The sequence below is a fragment of the Carica papaya genome, chromosome 8 (assembly GCF_054855325.1).
Source record: "Carica papaya isolate Zhongbai chromosome 8, ASM5485532v1, whole genome shotgun sequence".
NCBI classification, from domain to species: domain Eukaryota; kingdom Viridiplantae; phylum Streptophyta; class Magnoliopsida; order Brassicales; family Caricaceae; genus Carica; species Carica papaya.
In genome coordinates, this window is record NC_142316.1 from 8,337,134 (window position 1) to 8,360,675 (window position 23,542).

General features: G+C 35.2%; 4 protein-coding genes across 8 annotated transcripts; 2 read left to right on the forward strand and 2 right to left on the reverse strand.

Moving 5' to 3' along the window:
• Nucleotides 1-5,084: 5,084 nt before the first annotated feature.
• On the forward strand, nucleotides 5,085-10,270 carry LOC148240466 (uncharacterized). Its single transcript, XM_088210325.1, has 8 exons — nucleotides 5,085-5,159; nucleotides 5,239-5,290; nucleotides 6,989-7,131; nucleotides 7,726-8,350; nucleotides 8,523-8,781; nucleotides 8,890-9,021; nucleotides 9,118-9,523; nucleotides 9,617-10,270. The coding sequence occupies exons 1-8, from the start codon at nucleotides 5,085-5,087 to the stop codon at nucleotides 10,268-10,270; spliced, it is 2,346 nt and encodes a 781-aa protein (XP_088066451.1).
• A 4,070-nt stretch (nucleotides 10,271-14,340) lies between these two features.
• Nucleotides 14,341-18,723, reverse strand: LOC110814503 (germin-like protein 9-3). Of its 4 annotated transcripts, XR_015814007.1 has the most exons (3): nucleotides 18,566-18,701; nucleotides 17,257-17,389; nucleotides 16,998-17,098 (listed from the first exon to the last, which is right to left on the reverse strand). XR_015814007.1 is itself a non-coding variant. In XM_022041978.2 (2 exons), the coding sequence occupies exons 1-2, from the start codon at nucleotides 18,720-18,722 to the stop codon at nucleotides 14,584-14,586; spliced, it is 723 nt and encodes a 240-aa protein (XP_021897670.2). In that variant the 5' UTR covers nucleotide 18,723; the 3' UTR covers nucleotides 14,341-14,583. The 4 variants fall into 4 exon arrangements, 1 of the variants encoding a protein (XP_021897670.2); XM_022041978.2 differs by lacking the exons at nucleotides 16,998-17,098; nucleotides 17,257-17,389 and adding an exon at nucleotides 14,341-15,149 and having other exon boundaries at nucleotides 18,566-18,723; XR_015814006.1 differs by lacking the exon at nucleotides 16,998-17,098 and having other exon boundaries at nucleotides 17,150-17,389.
• On the forward strand, nucleotides 16,497-17,251 carry LOC110814526 (germin-like protein 9-3). Its single transcript, XM_022042002.2, is given in 2 exon segments — nucleotides 16,497-17,035; nucleotides 17,037-17,251. Coding segments are annotated over 2 exon segments (609 nt in total). The 3' UTR covers nucleotides 17,107-17,251.
• A 61-nt stretch (nucleotides 18,724-18,784) lies between the features above and the next one.
• On the reverse strand, nucleotides 18,785-21,422 carry LOC110814527 (F1F0-ATPase inhibitor protein). 2 transcript variants are annotated; one of them, XM_022042004.2, is made up of 3 exons: nucleotides 21,240-21,422; nucleotides 20,455-20,553; nucleotides 18,785-18,962 (listed from the first exon to the last, which is right to left on the reverse strand). In XM_022042004.2, the coding sequence occupies exons 1-3, from the start codon at nucleotides 21,378-21,380 to the stop codon at nucleotides 18,933-18,935; spliced, it is 270 nt and encodes an 89-aa protein (XP_021897696.1). In that variant the 5' UTR covers nucleotides 21,381-21,422; the 3' UTR covers nucleotides 18,785-18,932. The 2 variants fall into 2 exon arrangements, with proteins under 2 accessions (XP_021897696.1, XP_021897697.1); XM_022042005.2 differs by having other exon boundaries at nucleotides 20,476-20,553; nucleotides 21,240-21,416.
• Nucleotides 21,423-23,542: the final 2,120 nt, after the last annotated feature.

Genomic DNA, 23,542 nt, shown 5'->3' on the forward strand with positions numbered 1-23,542 from the left:
AAAGAGGCCCTGGGCCTAATTTGGATTTTTTTGGAACACGTGCAGGTACTGTTAGTGTGTTTCAGTTCCCCGGAAAAAATTCAGGGAAAATTAGGGACAGCCTGCAGGCGCACTGTGAATCGTATTCGGATCCCGAAAACAAGTAAGGACCCCTCACCCTATTTCCTATCACGGTATTAAAGTTCAAAATGATAAAACGGTATTTCTTGAATTAACGCATGTGTGAAATTGCTTAAGGTTGCTAATGGAGCCCGAGTCTAGTGTGATTGATGATTTACTGTTATTTGGCCTGTTTACAGCTTTAAATGCAAAATGAGGTTTGATGTGTTCATTTTACAGATTTGTGTGCATGTACTACGTTTTTATTAATTATGGGTTGAATGACTGAAAAACTGATACTGTATGTTGTCTGTTTGGTATGAATTACGATTTGCTTGTTTAAATGTGAATTGATGATGCTGATTGAGGAAAAGGAAAATGAAAGATTGTGTAGACTGATAATTGTATTATGGGGGTCAGCCTGACTAGATATCCTGGGAGATGGTGGACGGACCGGGTCCGTAGGGAACCCTACCGGGATTGTGGTCTCACATGCCGGACGGGGTATGGAGATCTTATGGTTTTGGCGCCCATACCGGACGGGGTATGGGGACGGCCCGTTTCACCCTCATACCGGACGGGGTATTGAGGTTTATGGTTTTGGCGCCCATACCGGACGGGGTATGGGGACGGCCCGTTTCACCCTCATACCGGACGGGGTATTGAGGTTCATGGTTTTGGCGCCCATACCGGACGGGGTATGGGGACGGCCCTGGAAACTGATTATGAATGTTAAAGGTTAACGGGTAGCGGAACCCCTATGGACCCCCACGGATACTAGTAGGCTGGTAAATGAAAAAAAAAAAAGATATGTTGTACAATGATTGAATTACAAGAGGCGTGATAAGTGTTATGTTTTACAGCTTAGATTATTCAATGATTATGATAATGTTATTGTTTTTCTCATATTGTTTTCATAAATTCCACCAAGGTAAGTGGATGGTAAAAGTTTTATTATTGATAAAAGGTTTTGTTGTAAATTATGCTCCATTGGTCTTTTTGTGATTTTCTACCCACCTTTATCTCCGTGACGGTGAGATATCGTGATGTTCTTACTGGGCTAGTGTAGCTCACTCCTTAATTAACCATTTCAGATCAGGAAGACATGGTTCCCGAGCCCGTTCCGCAGGAGGACGACGAAGGGGATGCCTAGAGACTCTGTAGTCATACGCATAGTTTATTTTCGAGTTTTCTTTCTTAGTTAGTTTAACCTTTTATATTTTAAGTACGTTTGTTTGGTTTTTCGTGTAAGGGATGTTAACTGAAATTTTGATCTCGCTTCCGCATTCGATATATTTAAATACTCATTTCATTTTAATATTTCCGGGGCCGTTACAACTACACTAGTCCAATAAAAATATCACACTACTCACAGATATGGAAACTGAAGGTTGGTAAAAAAAAAATATAAAACGACTAATGGAGCTCTTAATTTAAGTAAGTTCATTTATCGTAAGAAAAAATATTTATTGCATACTTACACCATTATGAGATTTTCAAAATCAACCTATAAAGACAATAACTCAAATAACATTATGATTTCTTATATAAGTTAGCAAGAACAATAATTTTCCTTTTTTATCTACTTACTAGTACCTCTAGGGGTCCATAGGAATGTTCTCCTATGCGTGAATTAAATATCTAAACTTGTCAATTATCCATTCGTCCCCATAGACAGTTCGGTATGAGCGTAAAAAATATCATCCCTCGATACTCCATCTGATATGAGAGTGAACCGGGCCGTTCCCATACCCTGTCCAGTATAAGCGCCAAAAATACTATCCCTCAATACTCTATTTGGTATGAAGTAACTTTCACGGTAGGGTTCCCTATATACCCGGTTCGTCCACTATCTTTCAGGATATCCAGTAATACAACTATTTATTAATTTACACCATCAAGCCATTTCCTATTTGTATATTAATTTTACGTTTCAAAATTAACCGTAAATCATACAAAACAAGTGATATATGAATCAAAGAAATACAACTGAATCATTTAACTGTTTTAATATATTATCATATATTTAAATTTGTTCAAAACAATAATAAGTTAAACAGGAAAAATAAATAACTAACTAGTTCTAGTTCCATTAGTGACTTGTAATTATTCCCAAAATTTTCTAAATTTTACAGAATATCATATTATTGATTTTTTAAACTTCAATTCCATGACGGGGAATAGAGAGATGGATTCTTACCCGAATCGGTGTCTGAAGTACCGTACTTTCTACTACGCCTCCTAGTGGTCCCCATATTTCTTGAATTTTTCTATGCAGATTAAACACATTCCACCTACCTAAAAAATACTCCAAAAATCCATAATCGGTGTTAAAAATCCCTTTAAGTAAATTTTAAGATTCCGGCACAGCGGTGCTACTGTGCTCCAGCGTCGACACTAGCCTCAGCTTGGCCATTTTTGACTAACTTTACATATATCCCTACGAAAAAACACGTTAGGGAGCCTTAGTTGGTCAAACAAAATCAGGAAATCGAAACCTACTGGTGGTGGGGTTTCAAGGTGCGACGGCTCTGCCAGCTCTCCTTCACGGCTGGGATTCCCCCTTCAGTCAACTTGCAAAAAATAGAACGGTGAACACAACGGTGGGAAAATCGCACGAAACGGGAACCAGAAAGGGGCTCATTGGAGGAGGTTGCAAGTTTTGGGCCACAGCGGCCCCGCCGGGCTTTGCCCATAGTTTTCGGCTCACCTGTCGTTTGTTTTGCTTCGATATAGTCACAGGAGTCCTTAGAATCGAATTTCGAGCGGGTAGGAGAATTTTTACTTTTTTTTGGCGATCGGAGATGGCTCCAGTGCGGCAGCAGTCGGCGGTTGATTTTTTTCTCTGGCATCTGGTCTTTCTTCTCCAGCGGGGGGGCTAGAGGCTAGGGTTTAAGTTATGTGTGATGTAAAATATTTATACCCATCCCACGTTAATCTGGGTCGGCCATCGCGATCGATCTTGTTCGTCTGATCGTGCCTAAGGAGGAAATAAATTCGGACCGTTCATAGCATTTAATCTTGACCGTTCGTTCGCGCCTAAGAGAAAAATGGATTCGGACTGTCCACGCGCGTGGGATCGATCCTGGATCGTCCGATCGTGGGGCATGCAGATTGCCAGCGTGGCTTACCGCGTGGCGCTGACGTCAGTGTGCCTGGCCACGTGACGTACTCTGGTTTGTTGAGGCTGCTGATTAGGTGGTCCTACGTGGCCGAACTTCCTCTATTTGTACTTTCACTCTCTGTTTTAAATTTTTCTTTCAAAAACATCTCCTGAACTCAAATTTTCACCCGTTCTTCCCAAAATTATTTTTAATTTCGTTCCTAATTCGTCTTTTCTCAAAAATTCAATCAAATTAAAATAAAATAAAATATTTTAATTATTATATATATTCATAATCTGTAAAAATTATCTCAGATCAATTTTCAGACCCCGGTTTTACATCAACACTATAAAATGGAATAGTGAATGCATAAGACACTGAGAAAAACATTGCACGTTTAAGTTTAAAACCCCTTAATTACATGCTCAAAACATCTATGGCTCTCCATTTGTTTCCAAACAATAAATTAGACATTTGAACCCCTAAAATTAGACTACAACTATCCATACATTCACTATACAGAAAAGAGTAATCAAGCAACAAGATATTTAAACCCCTAAATTCAATTTAAATTTCATACTTCTCTTGGAATTAAATATATTCTTACATTTAATCTAAGGTTATCGAAATCTTAATAGAAGGACCCATATTGGAAATCCCTCCCTTGCACAATTTGGTGAAGGCAGGCCCCCGCCTCATACTCCCCTCACAAGCTCGAATCTTTTTCTTCTTTTGACCTCGGTTACCTCATCCAAGCTCTAGTGTGTTTCTTTTTCCGCAGACTGAGTCGAATGACGAAAGGAAGACAATTCTACTGTTTGCCTCCTTCCTCTTTCTGTCTCGATATCTTTTAACTTCCCTTTTTTTTTTGCAAGCTTCAGTTAACGTTGCTTCACATCTACCTCGAAGCCCATATCTTCCATTTTCTTCTTCGCACTTCGCATGAGGCTTTTGAACCCTCAGGGTTTCCTTTTCGATGTCAGTCTTGGGTCGATGAATGCTATCTTTCTTTTCAATTTTGAGATCTTATATATTTAAAAAGAGATTCGGGAATGCTCAACACATGTCATTGTAGCCTTTCTTATTGAAAAAGTCAGCTTGAAAAAGTAAATAGTAAGTCTTTTTTAGTTTATAGGAATTTTGTTATCTTTTACCAAGTCTTTAGGAATCAAATCTTTAAAATCTGCAGTATAAATTAACTCCTATTTCTTTGTTTTGTTAGTTCATGTAAAGCCTATTTAAAGGCTATTGTTTATTGAATAAATCATTGGAAACATTCTCCCCATTTGTATTCTGTTATTTGATACTATAACAGTAGTATCACAGTCATCTCTCCCAAATTTGAGTGAGATACTTAGAATGTGAGTGAATCACGAAAGCATAAAAATAGTGAGGGAAGAGTCTTTAGTTTGCAGTAGTATTAATCATTTCTTGCAGTAGCAGCATTATGGCTTCAGAAAATTTTGTACAACCTGCTATTCCTCACTTTGATGGCCATTATGATCATTGAAGCATATTGATGGAGAACTTTGTCAGGTCAAAGGAGTATTGACAAGTAGTTTTCGATGACAGACCAAAACCAACAGTGGGCACAATAGTGTCAGGTGCACAAAAAATAGAAATAGAAGCTGCAAAACTGAAAGATCTAAAAGCCAAGAATTATTTATTCTAAGCTATTGATTGCTCAATTTTAGAGACAGTTTTATGTAAGGATTCATCCAAGCACATTTGGGACTCTATGAAGAAAAAGTATCAATGTTCAATAAAGAGCCAGCAATTCCAATCACTTTGGATGGAGTTCGAAACACCTCGAATGAAGTTCGGTGAATCAGTTTCAGATTACTTTTCCCGAGTCATTATAATAACATAAGATGCGAGTCCATGGGGACAAAGTTAGATGATGTTACTACTGTGGAGAAACTATTACAATCCATGACCCCAAAGTTTAATTTTGTGGTTTGTTCTATAAAAGAATCTAAGGATATTGATGAACTCTCACTTGATGAACTGCAATTCTTTGATGGTCCATGAGTAGAAACTCAATCAGCAAGATAAGGATGAACAAGCATTACAAGCTTCCACCAATGGTCAGTCTTTGGTCTCAAATAAAATTGATAAAAAATAGCATAAAGAATCAACTGATTGTAAACATCAACAGCAGCAACAATCAGGCCATTAATTTTATGATTCAAGTATGAGAGGAAGGGGAAGAGGACAGGGTAGAGGTAGATCCCATTCAGCTTCTCACAAATCAAGCACAAGGGACAAGTCTGACATAGAATACTATCAATGTCATAATTATGGACATTACAAATCTGAATGTCGTACTAACTTGTCTAAAAACCAAGGAGAAAAATCACATTTTGTGAAAAATAAAGAGGAAATATCTCTTTTAATGGTTTGTCATGTAAAAGAAGAAACAAGTAAGAATATGTGGTATTTAGACATAGGCTGCAACAATCACATGAGTGGTGATAAGTCACTCTTCTCCACTTTAGAAGAATCTTTTCAAGACAATGTGAAATTTGAAGACAGCTCCAAAGTGTTTGTCATGGGCAGAGGAAAAGTAATTATCCAAACTAAAAGGAATGCCATTCAAACCATTTAAAGACAAACTTATAAAGTATTGGTCAGTTGCAAGAAAAGGGTTGTGAGATTTCCATCAAGGATAGAGTGTGCCAAATTGAAGATGCCAAAGTAGGCTTACTTGCTCAAGTCCCCATGACTGTTAATAGGATGTTTCCACTCTACCTCAACAATATTAATCAAACATGTATTTATGCAAAATTAAAAGACATGGCTTGGCTATGGCATTTTCGCTATGGTCATCTCAGTTTTACTAGTTTAAGAACATTTCAATAGAAAAACATGGTAGTTGGTCCTCCAAAGTTATCAAACACTTCAAATGCATGTGAAGAATGTATTCTTAGAAAACAACACCGAAAGCCATTTTCAAAAGGAAAAACTTGAAGAGCATTGGAGATTGTTCATTCTAACATTTATGGACTGACCAATTATGTATCTAATAGAGGTAAATGATATGTTATCACTTTTATTGATGATTAAAGTAGAAAAACTTGGGTTTATTTCTTATGTGATAAATCTGAAACCTTAATAGCTTTCATAAATTACAAAGCTATGGTTGAGAGAGGATTAGGGTACTTAATTCAAATGTTGCAGACTAATCGCGAAGGTGAATATAATTCACTTGAATTTACAAACTTCTATGAAGGATATAGCATTGAAAGATAACTCACCATTGCCTACACTCCACAACAAAATGGAGTGTGAAAAGTCACCAATCATGAACATGGTGAGAAGCTTATTGACAAAGAGGATATTCAAAAGAACTTTTGGCTAAAAGCTATAAATTAGACTCTTCACATTTTGAATAGAAGTCCAACACTAGCGATCCAAAATATGACACCCGAAGAGGTTTAGAGTGGGAGGAGACCGGACATTCATTACTTCATAATATTTAGGTGCACTGCCTATGCTCATATACTAAATGAGAAAAGGAAAAACTTAAATGATAAGGGAAAAAAAGGTGTCTTTCTTGGTATTAATGACTGTTCAAAGGCATACAAATTATGTAATACTCACACTAAGAAGATTATTTTTAGTCATGATGTAATCTTTGACAAACAAAACTTTTGGCAATGGAATATAAATGGGACAATCCATCATGAAAGTTCACCACATATTTTTACATTTTGATGGAGAAAAAGATAAAGAAGACCAACATCTTGTGGAGAATCAGTAACAATCTGCTGTTATACCGGCAGATGACTTATCTATGGCTGCAAGAGAACCAAGGTCACCACGACTTAAAAGGAGACCACCATGGATGAGTGACTATGAGGTAACAAGAATTGACCAATCTGAGGATCCATCAATACATTTTGCTCTCTTTGTAGATTGTGATTCTGTAACTTATAAAGAAGCTGTTAAACAATCAAAATGGAGTGTTAGATTATTAGGAATCAATTAAAATTTATTCTTATAAGCTTGTATTTGAATTTTAAATTTCAGTTTTTAAATTTAATTGTAATCGGATAGGGTAGAATTTGAATTCAATTGCAAGGATATCACTTAGCACAAGAAAATGGGATTTATGGTTGTAAACTGGCTTATTTAAGCCATGAAAATATGAATGACAATAACAGACCCTTTCCTCCATTGCTTTCTTCAAAAATAATCTAAGCACGAAACAGAGGCGTTTGTAGGGTTGCACTCTGTTTCAGTGCTCTCTCTCTCTCTTACTTTCTCTCTCTACAAAAGCTACGTAAATAGCTTTTGCATGTAGCAATTTCCTACGTAAAAATACTACATGGTATCAGAGCCTCTTGTTTTGGGGGATCTGTGAAAAGAATACAGTTTACCCATCAATCCAAAAATCCTAAAACCCGTTAAAAAAATGGCAACCTGTTCTGGTTCATCTGCACCTCCACATTTCAATGGTGAAAATTACCATGTTTGGGCACTGAAAATGGAGATTCATTTGCAATCTCTGAATCTCTAGGATGTGGTTCTCGGCGACACTGAGCCACCTCCATTGCGGGACACTACATCCCTAACTCAGATCAAAAGGCATGAAGAGGAACTTATGAAGAAACTTCGTGCACTTGCTTGCATCCACTCAGCTATCTCAGACACGATTTTCAGTAGGATCATGCACTACAAAACTCCCAAGCTAGCTTGGGACAAAATCAGAGAAGAATTTGAAGGTGGTACTAGAAGCAGGAGAACGAAGCTGCTAAAACTAAAAACAGAGTTTGTGATGTTACAGATGAGAGAAGATGAGACGGTGAGACAGTACGTGTCTAAGTTGATGGATGTTGTGAACAAAATAAGGCTGTTGGGAGAAAAATTTCCTGACTCACGGGTGGTAGAACAGATTCTAATCAGTTTAACAGCTCGCTTTGAGTCCAAAATCTTTGTGTTGGAGGAGCGAAATGATTCCAATACCATCATTGCAGCTGAGCTTATCAATGAGCTGGAGTCGCAGGAGCAACGAGCCAATATAAGGGAAACTAATTACACAGAAGGAGCCTTGTTCATAGAAGCCAAAGCAGGAATTGAGAACAAGGGAAAGCAGACTGGAGAGAAGAGCTCAACTAAGAAGCAACATGGAAACCAAAATCGTGGTAAGCAATGAAAATTTTCTCCTTGTAAAATTTGCACCTTAACCAACCATCTAGAAAAGGATTGTTGGTATAAGGACAAGAAGGCAATTCAGTGCCATTTTTTGTAAAAAACTTAGCTACAAGGAAAGAAATTGTAGGTTGAAGTAGAAGCAGAATGAAGGCCAACCTAAAGGAGAACCTCAGCAAGCAAACATCACCGAAGCAACTAGTGAAGCTTCAGTAAATTTGTATGTGGCCTTCAATAAAGTCATAGATGAGGATGACACAAAATGGATCGTTGACAGTGGGAGTACATCCCACATGTGCAAGAATGAGTACATGTTTACCTACCTAAATAAAGCTCTGAAAGACAAAGTGAGGTTGGAAAATGGCAAGTTTGAGAATGCAAAAGGTAAGGACACTGTCTCTGTAAATACCCATCTAGGTACACGGTATATTACAAATGTGCTTTTTGTACCTACATTAAAGCAAAATTTATTAAGTGCAAATCAGATGACATATAATGGGTATAAGGTTCTTTTTGAGAGCAAATGTTGCAGGATTTATGATCCTGACGGGAAGCAGATCGAGACAGCACCAACGATTAATCAGAATTACCTGTTGTGCATGAAGAAGCCAGCACACATGACCTGTTATGCTAGTGCAAATGAGGGAGAAATTTGGCACAGAAGGTTTGGACATTATCATATGTCCAGCTTGAAAAAGTTGTAAATTGAGACCCTGAGTCTCAACCCCCCTACATTTGGTGAAACTAATACTATCTGTAGTGTATGCCAAATGAGCAAGATGCACAGAACATCATTCCCTGCGCAAGCTAGCACACGGGCAACAAAAAAGCTTCAACTTATTCACTCTGATATCTGTGGGCCAATGAGCCAAGATTCCTTGAATGGGAGTAGGTATTTCTCCTTTTTTATTGATGATCAGACTCGGATGGCCTGGGTTTACTTTCTCAAAAACAAAACTGAAGTGTTTGGTAAGTTTAAGAAGTTCAAATCGAATGCAGAAAGGGAAAGTGGGTGTTTACTTAAAATGCTAAGAATTAATAATGCCCTTAAGTATAAGTCACAGGAATTCAGGAATTTTTGTAGCTCTCAGGGGATCAAAAGACAACTTGTTGCCCCCTACTCACTGCAGCAAAACGGTGTTGCAGAAAGGAAGAACAGAACTGTGGTGGAAATGGGGAGATGTCTTATGAATGACAAACACTTGCCCAAGTAGTTCTTGGCTGAAGTACTAAACACATATGTTTACTTGCTTAATTAGCTGCTCACTCAAACCTTGCAGAAGATCACGCCGTTTGAAGCTTGGCATGGCAAGAAACCTAAGACTACTCTCCTCAGGATCTTTGGCTCTATTTGCTACAGCCTAGTTCCTGATGAAAGAAGAAGAAAGTTAGATGACAAGGGAGAGCCTAGAATTTTTCTCGGCTATAGTACAGAGATAAAGGGGTACCAAGTGTATATGCTGAGCTCCAGAAAACTTATGATTAGGAGAGATGTTGTGATAGATGAAAGCTCACACTGGAATTGGACAGAAGAAAAAATAGAACGTGATGAGGTAGGGAAACTGGTGACAGGAGGAGATGAACCTGTACCAGCTCCATTCCCCTATGAGTTCGAAAACAATGATGGAAGTACTGATGGAGTTAGGATGAGAAGTCTCTCTAAGATGTACAAATCATGCAATTCTGCCTTCAAAGGACCTGCAACTTATCAAGAGGTAGCCACATATTCCTCTTGGAAGGATGTTATGATGGAGAAAATTGCTATGATCACAAAGAACAAAACCTGGACTTTGGTCCCTAAGCTTGAAGGCAAGAAGATAATTGGTGTCAAGTGGATTTACAGACTCAAGTTGAACCCCGATGGCTCTATAAATCGGCACAAAGCTAGGCTGGTGGTGAAGGGATATGCCTAGACTGCGGGAATTGACTTTGGGGACACCTTCACTCCAGTTGTAAGACACGAAACCATCATAATGATCCTGGCAGTAGCAGCGCATTCCCAGTGGCAGGTTATGCACCTGGACGTCAAGTTTGCCTTCTTAAACAGTGATCTCCTAGAAGAGATTTATGTTGATCAACTGGAAGGATTCATAGTTGAGGGAAAAGATGATCACATTTATCTGCTACATAAGGCTTTGTATGGCCTTAAGCAAGCTCCACGAGCTTGGTACCAGAAGTTGGACGAATACCTACTGTGTTGTGGATTTGAAAAGAGTAAGGCAGAAGCAACACTATATGCAAAACACGATGAAAATAGCAGGAGGCTGATCACTGCCATTTATGTGGATGATATACTGGTGACAGGAAACGATCGATATAAAATGAAAGAATTCAAAGGACAGTTTGAGGAGATGTTTGAGATGTCCAACCTAGGTGAAGTAACATACTTCCTGGGGATGGAAATAAAACAAGCTCATAACGGAATTTTTCTGTCACAAGCAAAGTATGCACGTGAAATCCTTAAAAGGTTTAATTTGGTAGAGTGTAAAGCTATCTCTACTCTGTTAATTCCAAACCTGAAGTTAATTAAAGATAAAACAGGTGATAATATGGATGAGAGAATGTACAGGAGCTTAATTAGGAGCTTGCTGTATCTCACAGTTTCAAGGCCGGATATGTTATTTGTTATGAGTTTGCTGTCACGATTTATGTCATCTCCAAAACAATCTCACATGGCAGCGGCAAAGCATGTATTGAGGTATTTAAAGGGTACCCAAAATTATGAAATTTATATGAGGCAAAGGGAGAAGGAAGGCTGCTCGGATATACTGATAGTACTGGGCAGGGAGTCTCGATGATGCACGCAACACTTCTGGCTATCTATTTTCGTTTGGCTCTGGTGCTTTCTCCTGGGTATCTAAAAAGCAAGAAGTGGTTACACAATCTATAGCTAAAGCTGAGTATATTGCTGCTGCAAATGCTGCAAATCAGACGGTATGGTTGAGGAAAGTAATGCAGGATCTGAAGCTTGAAGCATATTTGCCAACTGAAATTCAGGTGGATAATAAGTCGGCCATAGCAATCGCTAAGAACCCAGTGATGTATGGTCGAACCAAGCACATTAATGTAAAGTTCCATGGAATTAGAGATGCTGAAAAGGGTGGTGAAATCAAGCTTACTCATTGCTCATCCGATGAGTAACTTGCAGATATTCTGACAAAGCTGCTTGGAAAAGGAAAATTCGAAAATATGAGAGAGAAGTAAGGAATTGTATGGACTGATTCTTAAGGAGGATTGTTAGATTATTAAGAATTAGTTAAAATTTATTCTTATCAGCTTGTATTTGAATTTTAAATTTCGGTTTTTGAATTTAATTATAATCGAATAGGGTAGAATTTTGAATTCTATTGCAAGTCTATCACTTGCACAAGAAAATGGGATTTATGGTTATAAACTGGCTTATTTAAGCCATGCAAATATGAATGAAAATAGAAGACCATTTCCTCCATTGCCTTCTTTAAAAATCATCTAAGCACGAAACAGAGGTGTTTACAGGGTTGTACTCTGTTTCGGTGCCCTCTCTCTCTCTTACTTTCTCTCTCTACAAAAGTTACGTAAATAGCTTTTGCATGTAGCAATTTCCTACGTAAAAATGCTACGTGGAGGAAAGCTATGGATGCTAAAATTGTAGCTGTAGAAAAGAATAATACCTTAGAATTAACAGAACTTCCAAAAGGAGTGAAATCCATTGATGTTAAATGGGTTTATAAGACGAAATTGAAGGAGAATAATGAAGTTGATAATACAAGGCGCGTTTAGTCACAAAAGGCTATAAGCAAGAATTCGACATCGATTACAAACAAGTGTTTGCTCCTACTGCACATCATGACATGATTAGATTGGTGATTTCATTGGCAACACAAAATTCATGGCCTATCTTTCACTTAGATGTCAAGTAAGCCTTTTTGCATGAAGAATTAAAATAGCGTATATTTCTCAATCAACACCCAGGTTATGTTAAAATTGGAGAAGAGTCTAAAAGTCTACAACTTAAAAAAAGCTTTATATGGATTAAAACAAGCTCCACGTGCTTGATATAGTCATATTGAAGCATATTTTTTGAAGGAAGGTTTTCACAAATGTCCTTATGAACATTCACTTTTCATAAAATTAGAAAAATTGTGGGAAAATGCTCTTGGTTTGTTTATATATTGATGATCTAATCTACACTGGAAGTGATAACGCCATGTTTGAGAAATTTAAGAAGTCCATGATGGTTGCATTTGATATGTTTGATTTGGGAATGATGCATTACTTTCTTGGCATATAGGTTGTTCAATTTGCAAGCATTTTTATTTCTCAAAAAAAAAAAATGTGCAAGATATGTTAAACAGGTTTAAAATGAAAGATTGCAATCCCAGTTGTACACCAGCAGAAATGGGTTTGAAGGTTATCAAAGATTCCCAAGGCAAAAAGGGTTTATGATACACTTTACAAATAAATAATAGGAAGTTTAATGTATTTGACTGTTATAAGACCGGACATAATGCATGGGGTAAGTCTCATCAGCAGATTTATGGATTATCCAAAAGAGATGCATCTCTTACCTGCAAAATGCATATTCAAATATTTGCAGGGTATTACTAATTACGAGATTATGTATAAGAGAGAAAAATCAGAGTTGTTTAGCTTTACAGATAGTGATTATACTGGTGATCCAAATGATAGAAAAAGCACATCTGGTTATGTTTTTATGATGGGGCCTGGAGCAATATCATGGTCATCAAAAAAGCAACTAATTGTTAATTTATCAATAACTAAGGTTGAATTTGTAGCTCCTAGTTCATGTGCTTGTTAAGCTGTTTAGCTGTAGCCAATTCTTGAAGAACTTCACTTAAAACAAAAAGGAGCCACAACCATTTTTTATGACAACAATTTAGCAATAAAGCTATCCAAAAATCTAGTTCTTCATGGGAGGAGCAAATACATTGACATACAGTATCATTTCTTAAGAGATCTTATAAGAAATGAGACAATTGATTTTGTGTAATATAGAAGTGACGATCAAGTTGCTGATATGATCACAAAAGCCCCCAAACTAACAGCATTTCAGAAGCTTAGGGAGCTGCTTGGAGTTTGTTCAAAGAATTCAATTTAAAGTTAAGTTTTTCTTTGGTATATCAACTCATGTTTAATCATTAGTTTAAGTGAGAGTTTGTTGAAAAAGTGAGCTCGAAAAAGTTACCAATAAATCTGTTATAGTTTATAGGAATTTTGTTATCTTTTAACAAGTTTTTAGGAACTAAATCTTTAGAATTTGCAGTATAAATCAGTTCTTATTTTCTTGTTTATTAGTTCTTATCGAATAAATCAGTAGAAAAATTCTCCCCATTTGTGTTATGTTATTTGATACTATAACATTTTTTTCTTCTTATATGCTGAACAAGAACCCTAAGCCCTCTTCTCTGTTTTTATTGCAAGTTGTACTTGAAAAGAAACCAAAACTCTTCCCTTTTCTATTGAGTTGGGAAGGAGTTTATATGGTTCCCGAAAATGACATCGTTTCGGAGAACCATGTGAATGGCTATGCTTGATGTCGGGTGTTTGCCAAGCTTTTATTATAACTCATATTGTAATTTCATTGTGTAGGAACCTGTTACCTTCTTAACTCCTTTGTTATTGCAAGATGTAGTTTTGCCCGCCTACTTGAATGACATTTCATTATCCTTTTTTCTAAAAGAAAATATGGTTATAATAATATAATATTCGTTAGACTCACTTTATATGAATATAATTTACGAAATTTTTAGAATATGATTAATTAATGTGAATACATGAAGATTATTAAATCTGAATAAATATTTTCTTAACTAAACAATTAAACTCAATGAATTAGACAATTTAACATTTAAGAGTAACTAAACAATTGAATTTAATGAGTCAGATAGTTAGATCTTTAAGAGTTACAATAACATTAAGTTTAAGAGTAACATGTCATGTTAATGGAACTTAAGTCGTAAAGATGTGGTTTGAGCGCCCAAACCCACCTGCAGAGGCGATGATATAATGGATTTACTATTTATCTGCACCCAATTTGTCCGAGGTATAAATGCCTCGCTTCCCTCATAAACCTTCTGGATACAGAACTTTAATAGAGTTTCTCTTTGTGTTAAGAAGATTAACGGGTTGCTACATATCAAGTTAAGTCTTGGATCAGATTAACAACTAATTGTGACTATCAGAATAAACAACTTTTGATCAAAAAGATTTAATCAGAAATATCTCATCACTTCTTTGCTTCAAGTCCTCGCTTGATTTTCTGAATGGTTGCAACATCAGTTTGAAAAGACTTGGCCAATATCTCATCCTCAACCTCCGCACCAAACAATCCGCCATCAACCCACTCAGTCCCCGGACTCGCACTGCCAAATGCCGACACAGCAAACGCAGGAATCTCCTCCTCAATATTATACTCAAAATGAACCACTCCCTTTGGAAACAGAAACATATCTCCCTCTTCAACTTTCTGTGTTAACAGCTTTCCTCTTGTGTCAACAAACCCTACTTCAACACAGCCATGGACGACAAACAGGAGCTCCGCTGAGCGAGGGTGAGCGTGTAGAGGATCCACCGACCCGCCGGCTGGGAATTCCAGAGCTGCATAAGAGACACTTTGACCCTTTAGGGCTGGGAACTCGGCCATGGTTGCTTTTGTTACTGAGAAAGTTGCAGGTGGGTTGGGCTTGAAAAGCGTTCGCATGGCCGTGAGAGTGAAGAAACTGCTGTTGATTGCCTTTGAGTTTTCTGGAACAAGAAAGTCGGATGTGATATGTGGATCATCTGCCATGGAGGCTTGTAACACGGAGAAAAGTACGAGTATTAGTGTGAACAAGAAATATGGTTGAAATTCCATGTTTTAGTTTCATGCAGGAAATTATTAAACCATGCATGTTTGAGATGATATTTATGGGCTACATATATATATATATATATATATATATGTAGATAATCTGCAGGCTCTTGTACATGGTATATTCCTTTGATTCCGGCATTACTTTATTCCTTTGATTCCGGCATTACTTTGGATTGCCGCTGGTAACAGAGACAACATTCCAAATATATCCCATATATATATATGTACATAATTATTATATTATATTAAGACTTTTTGAGAGTTAAAATGATAATCTCGAAGCTTTGCATTGAAAATCCGCCAACCTAAAAATCTTTACGATCAGTTTCTGCATTCGGCTTGATCAGTTCAATGCTGCTGGCCTTACATGCTTAATAATAGTTTGTAAACTCACACGTTCCTCTCTTGGGTTTTTTAAATCGATAGTTGCATTTCTAATTTGAAAAGGGTAAAGTTCTTGATTTGAGTTTACAAGCTTTTGATTATTCGGATGATTTGCAAACTCTTGATTATTTGGGTGGTTCCCAAATTGGGAAATATCAAAATTTAGCAAACTCTTTGTCCACTGTGTTTTCTTTTATTGAGGAGTTTTTCTATGCCCCTTAAAGAAAAAAAGAATTGTTTCGTCATTTAGCAGTTATTTAACGTATATTACTCCAAATTGATGATGTAAAAAGTAATTTAGAAATTAAGTAAGTTGATTAGGCAAGATTAATATCTAAGATGGTAAGGTCATTTAGTTTAAGATCAGGTTCAGTTCAACAACTGTGTTTTTAGGAAACCAAAGCCAACAACTTCAATCACAGTGTTAATTGCATTGTAAAAAAATCAGATCAACAACAATGTGCATTCTCATATCGTTCTAGTTGATTTTAGTTTCCTCTACCATTTTAGACAAATTTTATCAGAACAAAATGGCATCTATTCAAGGATTTTGTTTCAATATCAACATGAAATTCCTTATATGACGCCATGTGCTATGCGTATGCGTATATGCATATGCTATGCGTATATGTGATATATAAAATACACTTCTATGAACACATACATTTACACTTTTCCTATTTACAGCTCCTATGTTGTTTTTTGGATTCTTCTTTCGGATCCAAAAAGAAGAAAACATGCAATGAACATAGAGAAATCCAATCCTCTTTTCCCATTTTTGAATACAGTAATCTTCATCCAGTACTACCTTATTTAAACCCTAGTCAGCAAGCTGTCTCTCTATAAGTAACAAAGAAGATCAAGAAGAAAACTTCTCAAATTATTTAAACTAAACCCTAACCATGCATACACTTCTAATTCTACTTATTGGTCTTGCCATGATCTCATTCACCACCATTGAAGCAACTGATCCAGATATTCTCTCAGATTTCATTGTCCCGGAAAACCTAACCTCCATTGATGGAAAGTCTTTTACTTTCACCAGAATGCGCAAAGTTTTTGAAGGCAATCCTGAAAGCTTTCAAGTAACAAAAGCCGGTGTCAAGGAGTTTCCAGCTCTTGAAGGACAAAGTGTATCGTTTGCGGTGCTTCAATATCCTCCAGCTGGAATTAACCCAACTCATACTCACCCTCGTTCTGCTGAGCTTTTGTTTCTTGTCTATGGTTGCTTGCAAGTTGGGTTTGTTGACTCAAAGAATGTGCTCTACACTCAGAATCTCACCATGGGAGACATGTTTGTGTTTCCAAAAGGACTTGTTCACTTCCAGTATAATCCTCACAATAATTCACCCGCTATTGCTTTGTCAGCTTTTGGAAGTGCAAATGCCGGAACAGTTTCAGTTCCGGCCACTCTTTTTGCCACTGGGATTGATGATGAAGTTCACCAAATCGTTCAAGACTGATGTCAATACAATTAAGAAGATCGAAGCTGGCTTTAATCCTCCTAAATGATAAGAGGACTAACAGATTATTCTCTAAACTAATTTTTGTCCATCTCAAGGAGGTTATCTTATTTACTTTAGTTTGCTAATTTTAGTGATTTATGTATTAGCAGTGCATTTCTGTTATGCTGATTATAAATGAATCATTTTTATAATCTACCTTTACCATGGAAAATGGTGTTTGGGATCCTGTGTTTTTGTTAAAAGGATTTTCTTCCCTGCCCCCTTTACGCTTTACATTGTTAAGCTCCCATGTACAACTTTCTTTTCTTTTCACCTCAAAAGAGACAAGCCTGAAAAGGAATTTAGGAAAAAATCAAATCAAACTAATTTAGACAATTTGGTTGGTCTGATTTCTAGACTTTAGAGACTGAAAATTTTCAGGTTTTAACTTTGATTTAATTTTGAACTTAGTTGAACTGATTTCACCCCTAACTACTTTACCAGCTGAGATAGATGGATGTTGAGTTTTGGAGGAGCACTGTTTGGAATTTTGTGTACGGGTGGCAATCTTACCCAAATCTGTTTTAGACCTAAGAGGAATTCATAATGACGACAGAACCAATACCCTGTTTGACTCCAAATCTAACGATCCTGATTACCCTAGTAGTATATATACATATATATAATCTTCTTTTTACTTACGTATACGTATATTATTTATATTATACGAAGCATTTCAGATATTTAGTTTTTTATTTCTGAATCTGTTATATATATATATACACATATATTGCAATAGATTTATTGTATTAATATTGAAAGAATGAGCACAATTACAACTGAAATTAATTTACACTTTCAAAAGCTAAAAAGAAAATTTCCACCGAAAAGAAAGTAAAACTTCTCCATTTTTCCACGGAGAGAGGGACGGGGATGGAGAACAAATTCTCTACAAGAATTGAAGACGAGCAGTGAACAATAGATACAAGGAATTTTAGTTACTAAGAGAGAACTTTTCAGAAGATTGTAGGTAGAGGAAGTTAAATAATTGGAATAAATTTTACTGTCCTTAATTACCAACTTTCCATATTAGGTTGCATATGAATTTGTATTGAACTATTTTGCTCTCCAGCATTAGTTTTCCTCAAATAATATTTGCAAATTATCATATCATTGCCTTCAAGAAAGCTGCTGAAGTGCCTTAATAATTTCCTTTTTAAAAAATTATTCCTTCCACTTACATTGTTTTTGCCACAAGAAAACTTATACATCAAGTTTAGTTTACCATCAGTAATAGCATGATTAACAGTCTGTTTACAATGACTGCAAAACGCAGTACCCTGCAAATATTGCATTCCATGTTTAGTATTTATAAAAAAAAAGGTTAAGTGTTTATAAAGTGCAAGAGAAAGCTAGTCAATGGGAAGTGCAAGAGCTAGCAGGGCAAATGAACAAATCTTGTCAACCAGATCAACGTATAGAAGTTCATTGAGAGACTTTGTCAATTTTACGAATTTAATGCTTACCTATATGCACAGCATGTGATGATGACAAGATTTTAATCCCCAGCTTGCACTTATTTATCCCCTCTCTAGCAGCACCCTGCAGCTTTATGAATAACTTGATTTTAACAATTCCAGCACTTCCAGAATTAGTTGCAGGCAGCATGTGAGATCCAAACATCTCTACTCATGACACTCACAAGCAAAGAAAAGAAGGGAAACTGAACCAACGAGACACAGACATTCCAAGTTAAAGGCCAGAACAACCTTTTTGATGGATTAAACCACAAACACCAGAATGTCCACAACTCTAAACAGGAAACACCTTCAAACATTTATTCCCTCTAATTATTTCCACAAAAGACCACCATCATCTGGTACAAATGGCGACTCATGTTTTATTGCTCCCTTCATCAGTCTTCTGCAAAAGATAAAATCGTAACCGGGAATAAGAACAAAAAGAATTGGAAGAGATTGGTGTAATGTAAACAAAGGTCAGATAAATATACCAAAACTGCATCATAGTAAAATGCTTAAATGCTAGGAACAGCAATCAGGTTAATAGATACAACAAATTATCAGCGATAAGATGAGATGAAAGAAATTTGAACATTGGTAATGACAAATAAATTTATCATCATAGATTATTTTGCCACTAGGATGTCTATCTGTTGAATAAATATGCTAAGATTTAAATAGTTAGAGCTGAAATTCTCAAACTGTCACTCTTCAGAAATCCACAAACTAATCCAAATGAAACATCGAAAGATCAGTTAGCATCTCAAAGACCAAAATGGGAAGCTCTCAAACTAAGATGAAGGTAATTTGCCAAGGATATCATGCATGTAGGCTGTTGCATCCAGGACCTGTTTCCAGCCCCTGAAGTTTTTGACAGCCTCTTCAACTTCAAGGTGATCTCCACCCCCCTGCCAACATGAAGTTGGGAGGTTCATTCATTTACAACTGGAATTAAGAAGTCAAGTAGTTACGTCCCAACCTAACTTAGAGGTAGCATTACATGTAGCCTTAGAAGCAGAGAGGTAGTTTACTCGTTGACGCTCAATTAGGAATTAGATCAACGATCTTCCTCTTTTCATTTACTAATCTAACAGCTTTATTAGTGAAGCTCTCTATTAACTCCACCAGATAACATAGGTGTAAACAGAATAGCTGCTTGTCGTCCTTATCGTGCCTTACTTATGGAGAAGGAGACAAGTGATCCATTTGAGGATGATATTCAATATGTTGATGGCCCTGACTTAAGGGGTAAGCTTGACTTTAATGTAAGCTAGACTAAGAGAATACTTCTTATTGTAATGATGTGAGATGCCTCGATGCTAGCATGGTAGAAAATGATGACTAGAAGTTCACTAGCTTTCATCGAAATTCAAACATTTACTAAAGTAGCTTACCAACAAGTTGGATCTCAATATATAACATCGTCCCCACCCTTTTTAGCATTTTTGAAGTGGATAAAACAACTTGAAAATCACTCATGGGTTTAAGGTTCTTGTTCATGTGGTGATTGCAAGGATGAAAAATTTGTTAAAATATTTTGCTGATGGACATTGCTCACATCATCATGGCTTGTAACGTGATTTCTTTAAACCAAAATTTAAAAGGACATTGATTCTCTTAAATAGGTTGAACTTGCTCGGGAATTGAATTACGAGTTGGATGAATTTTTCTATGAGATGCCTGATACACTTCCAATTTGCCACCCATGAGATACATATAGATTTTAGTTCCAAGAAACCAATTGCCTAAAACCCATATTGTAAGTTGAATCCTAAGGACAAATAGTAGTTGAATGGGCAGATAAGTGAACTTTTAGCTAAGCACATAAAGCATCTTTTGTTCCACAATCAAATAAGCATGAGATAACAATAATAAAAATAATAAAAAGGTATTACATTAGGGACGAAGAGCAACACCTTGTCAGCACTCTCTTTTTCTGCCTTTTCTTTCTCTGTCTTTTTCTTCTTTTTCTCCAGCTTTTCCCTCTCCATTTTCTTCAAAGAAACAATCAAGAGCCGTTAAGGAAGTTAACAGGGAAGCACAGGAAGCATGTAGGATTAAGAAACAGAATCAACTGGTTATAAAAGCTCTAGAACAAGGTAAAACGACTTCAAAAAAAGAAAAAAAGACAGCAAGTTCAGTTTTCTGAATAACTTGAGGAAAAGAATATGACGAGACCTAGTTGTCTCGTGTATGTTAAAGATAGAAGTAACATCTCCACATAACTATGAACCGCGCCATTAATTCACCAGAAACATTTTTTTATCAAAAATATCGGCTAATATGATGTAAAATAACCTCAACAATCGAATAACAATAAAGCAGCCAAAAAGAGCTACATAAGACCTAAAGAGAAAACTCTGGTTCTAGCTGACAACGCCATGAAAAAGAAAATAAAAATCGAAGATCAAATTTAAATCAACTTCAAATCTCACAAACTGCGCAAAATTATTCCACCAGTACGCTAACCAGATGGTATACTGAATGTCTTCTTCTAGTATATCGACTATAAGAGAGAACAAATTGGACCGATTCCATCTTCTTTCTTCATTTCTTCGTTTTCTTTATTTAATTTGATTTCAGTTCTTTTGTCTTTATCTTTCAGATAACTAGTTTTCTCAGAATCAAACTGAAAGCTAAACGATCTGATACAAATCAACTACAAGAGATAAACAAAAACCTGGATGTAAACGTTCTCAGCGGCTCGCTCCTCTTCGCTGAGTACACGACCTTTTCCGTCACTGAAGTATCGAATAGGTCCCCGAGCTGATTCCATGGAGCGATTCAGGACGAGCCGAGTTAGTGCAGATCTCATTGCCATTTCTTACCGATTATACAGTGTTGTCGCAATTGGAAGCTTCTTGTACAAAAACAGAAAGACCAAGTCCCGGTCGGTTTAAAAATTTCAGCGGGTTCGATTCGGGTCGGGTATCAATTTTTATGTTTTTTTTTTACTAAATTCTACTTGGGAAGTGTAGGGTAAAAGTTTTAAGTTGAAGTGAACAAAATATATTGGAATATGATAGTTTTATTCATGATTTAAAATTTTTATGGACTTAGGTTTAATTCATTGTTTAGAAAAAATAAAATTAATTTGCGTGTTTAAATTTTATTTACAAAATTAAAAGTTAATTAAATTTAATTGGATAAAATTATGAATATTTATATGAAAGGTTTATAATTATTGTCCAAATAATGAAAGAACCGCGTTATTAGCTAATTTAAAATATTTAAGTATTTTTGTACGTTTTATCAAAATTTTAATTTTAAATTATTAAATTCTATCATATTTTAATAAAAAAATTTAAAAAGTAGTCAATATTTTTATAATATATTTGAAAAATTAAAGTAAATTTTTTAAAAAATTATTCATAAAAAATACCATGTATGAAAAATTATATATAAAATAAATACATTTTATTTGTGAAATTAATTTAAAAATTTGTACTTATTACTAAACATATGTTTTCAAACATTATAAAAAGAGGAACCGGGCCTTGTAGCAGCCCATTTAGGAAAGTAATGGGCCTATTAATTCTCTCTTAAAGGCTTAACTTGGATCCAATCCACGTGTACCAGAGCTGAAAACCTGTAATTTTGTTTTTTATTTTTATTTTTATTTTTTTTCCCCTAAATGGCCTTTTCCTTGTAAATATTTTATAATTTAGTTTTTCACATTTTAATTTTTTAATATGTTAAAAAAAAAAAACTAATAGAACCATGTAAATTTTATTCACGTGACAACCACATGGTATTGATGTGGTAGTCACGTGGTGCTTCCATAAAAGTCACAAGTTAATTTTGTTAGTTTAAATAAATTTAACAATTAAAAATTATAAATAAATAAATAAAGTAACAACTTATAAATTATTTGTCACAATTAAATTAGACCATAAGCCTTACCACATGGGCTCAAAATTAGTGAATAATTAAACACCATTGATGGTTGGTATCAAATGAAGATGGTCCTTAAAAGTGTTCAAAAAATTAAAAAAAAAAAAAAAAGTTAGAAGAAGTTGGAAGAAAAAGGTGGTTAGCTTTCTAAAATTAAATTAATTAATTTTAAATGAGTGGTGGTAATTTTGTTTAATTATAATCATAATTAATTATTATATTAATATTCATATTCATATTCATATTCATGCACCAAACATGATTAGCAAAAACCCATTTCTTCTTGTCGTTTAAACGGGCGACCACGTGCATTAACATATATAAATCTAATTTTAAATTTACTGCATTAAGATTTGTGTTTATCTAATTTATTAACTTAATTAATATTCTTTTTATATATATATATATATGCATATGTGGATTAATTAGTGCATGCGTGATCCACCTGATGTCCACTTTCCCCAAAACACTTGCAAATTTCAAGATGGTCTGACAAATAATTAAAATGTGATTAAAATTTTAATTAGATACTAATCTCTTATATATTTATTTTTTCCATCCTTACATATGTTTTCATAAATAAATGCCCTGTTAATATAAAAAATATACAAATTTGAAAATAAAACCCAAAAATTTGAAACATGAAAATATATGTAATTTCAATTCTAAATATATTAAAATAATATTACATTTCCAAATTTTTATTAAAACTAAAAATTTAAAAACGAATTGAAAGGCCTTAAAAGAGGAAAATATTTGTTTATCTCATTTTTTATATTTACAAAAATCATTTAGGATATATTAATGAAAATGCTTTACAAAATTAAAACTCACAAATAAATTAACCAAAAAATAAATCATTTGTTGCAAAGAAATCCTTGATTTTGAACATAGTCATCTTTTAGATTATTAAATTGAATTCTTTTATAATGAGATTTAATTTTTTTTTTTATAATTTTTTAAATCTCATATGGGTAACATGTCTTCTAATTGAATTGATATTTTTTTTTTCATGATTACTAAAGAAATAAATAAAAATAATAAAATATAACAGTCCCAAACTTAAAAAGAAATAAAATCATAAATTGA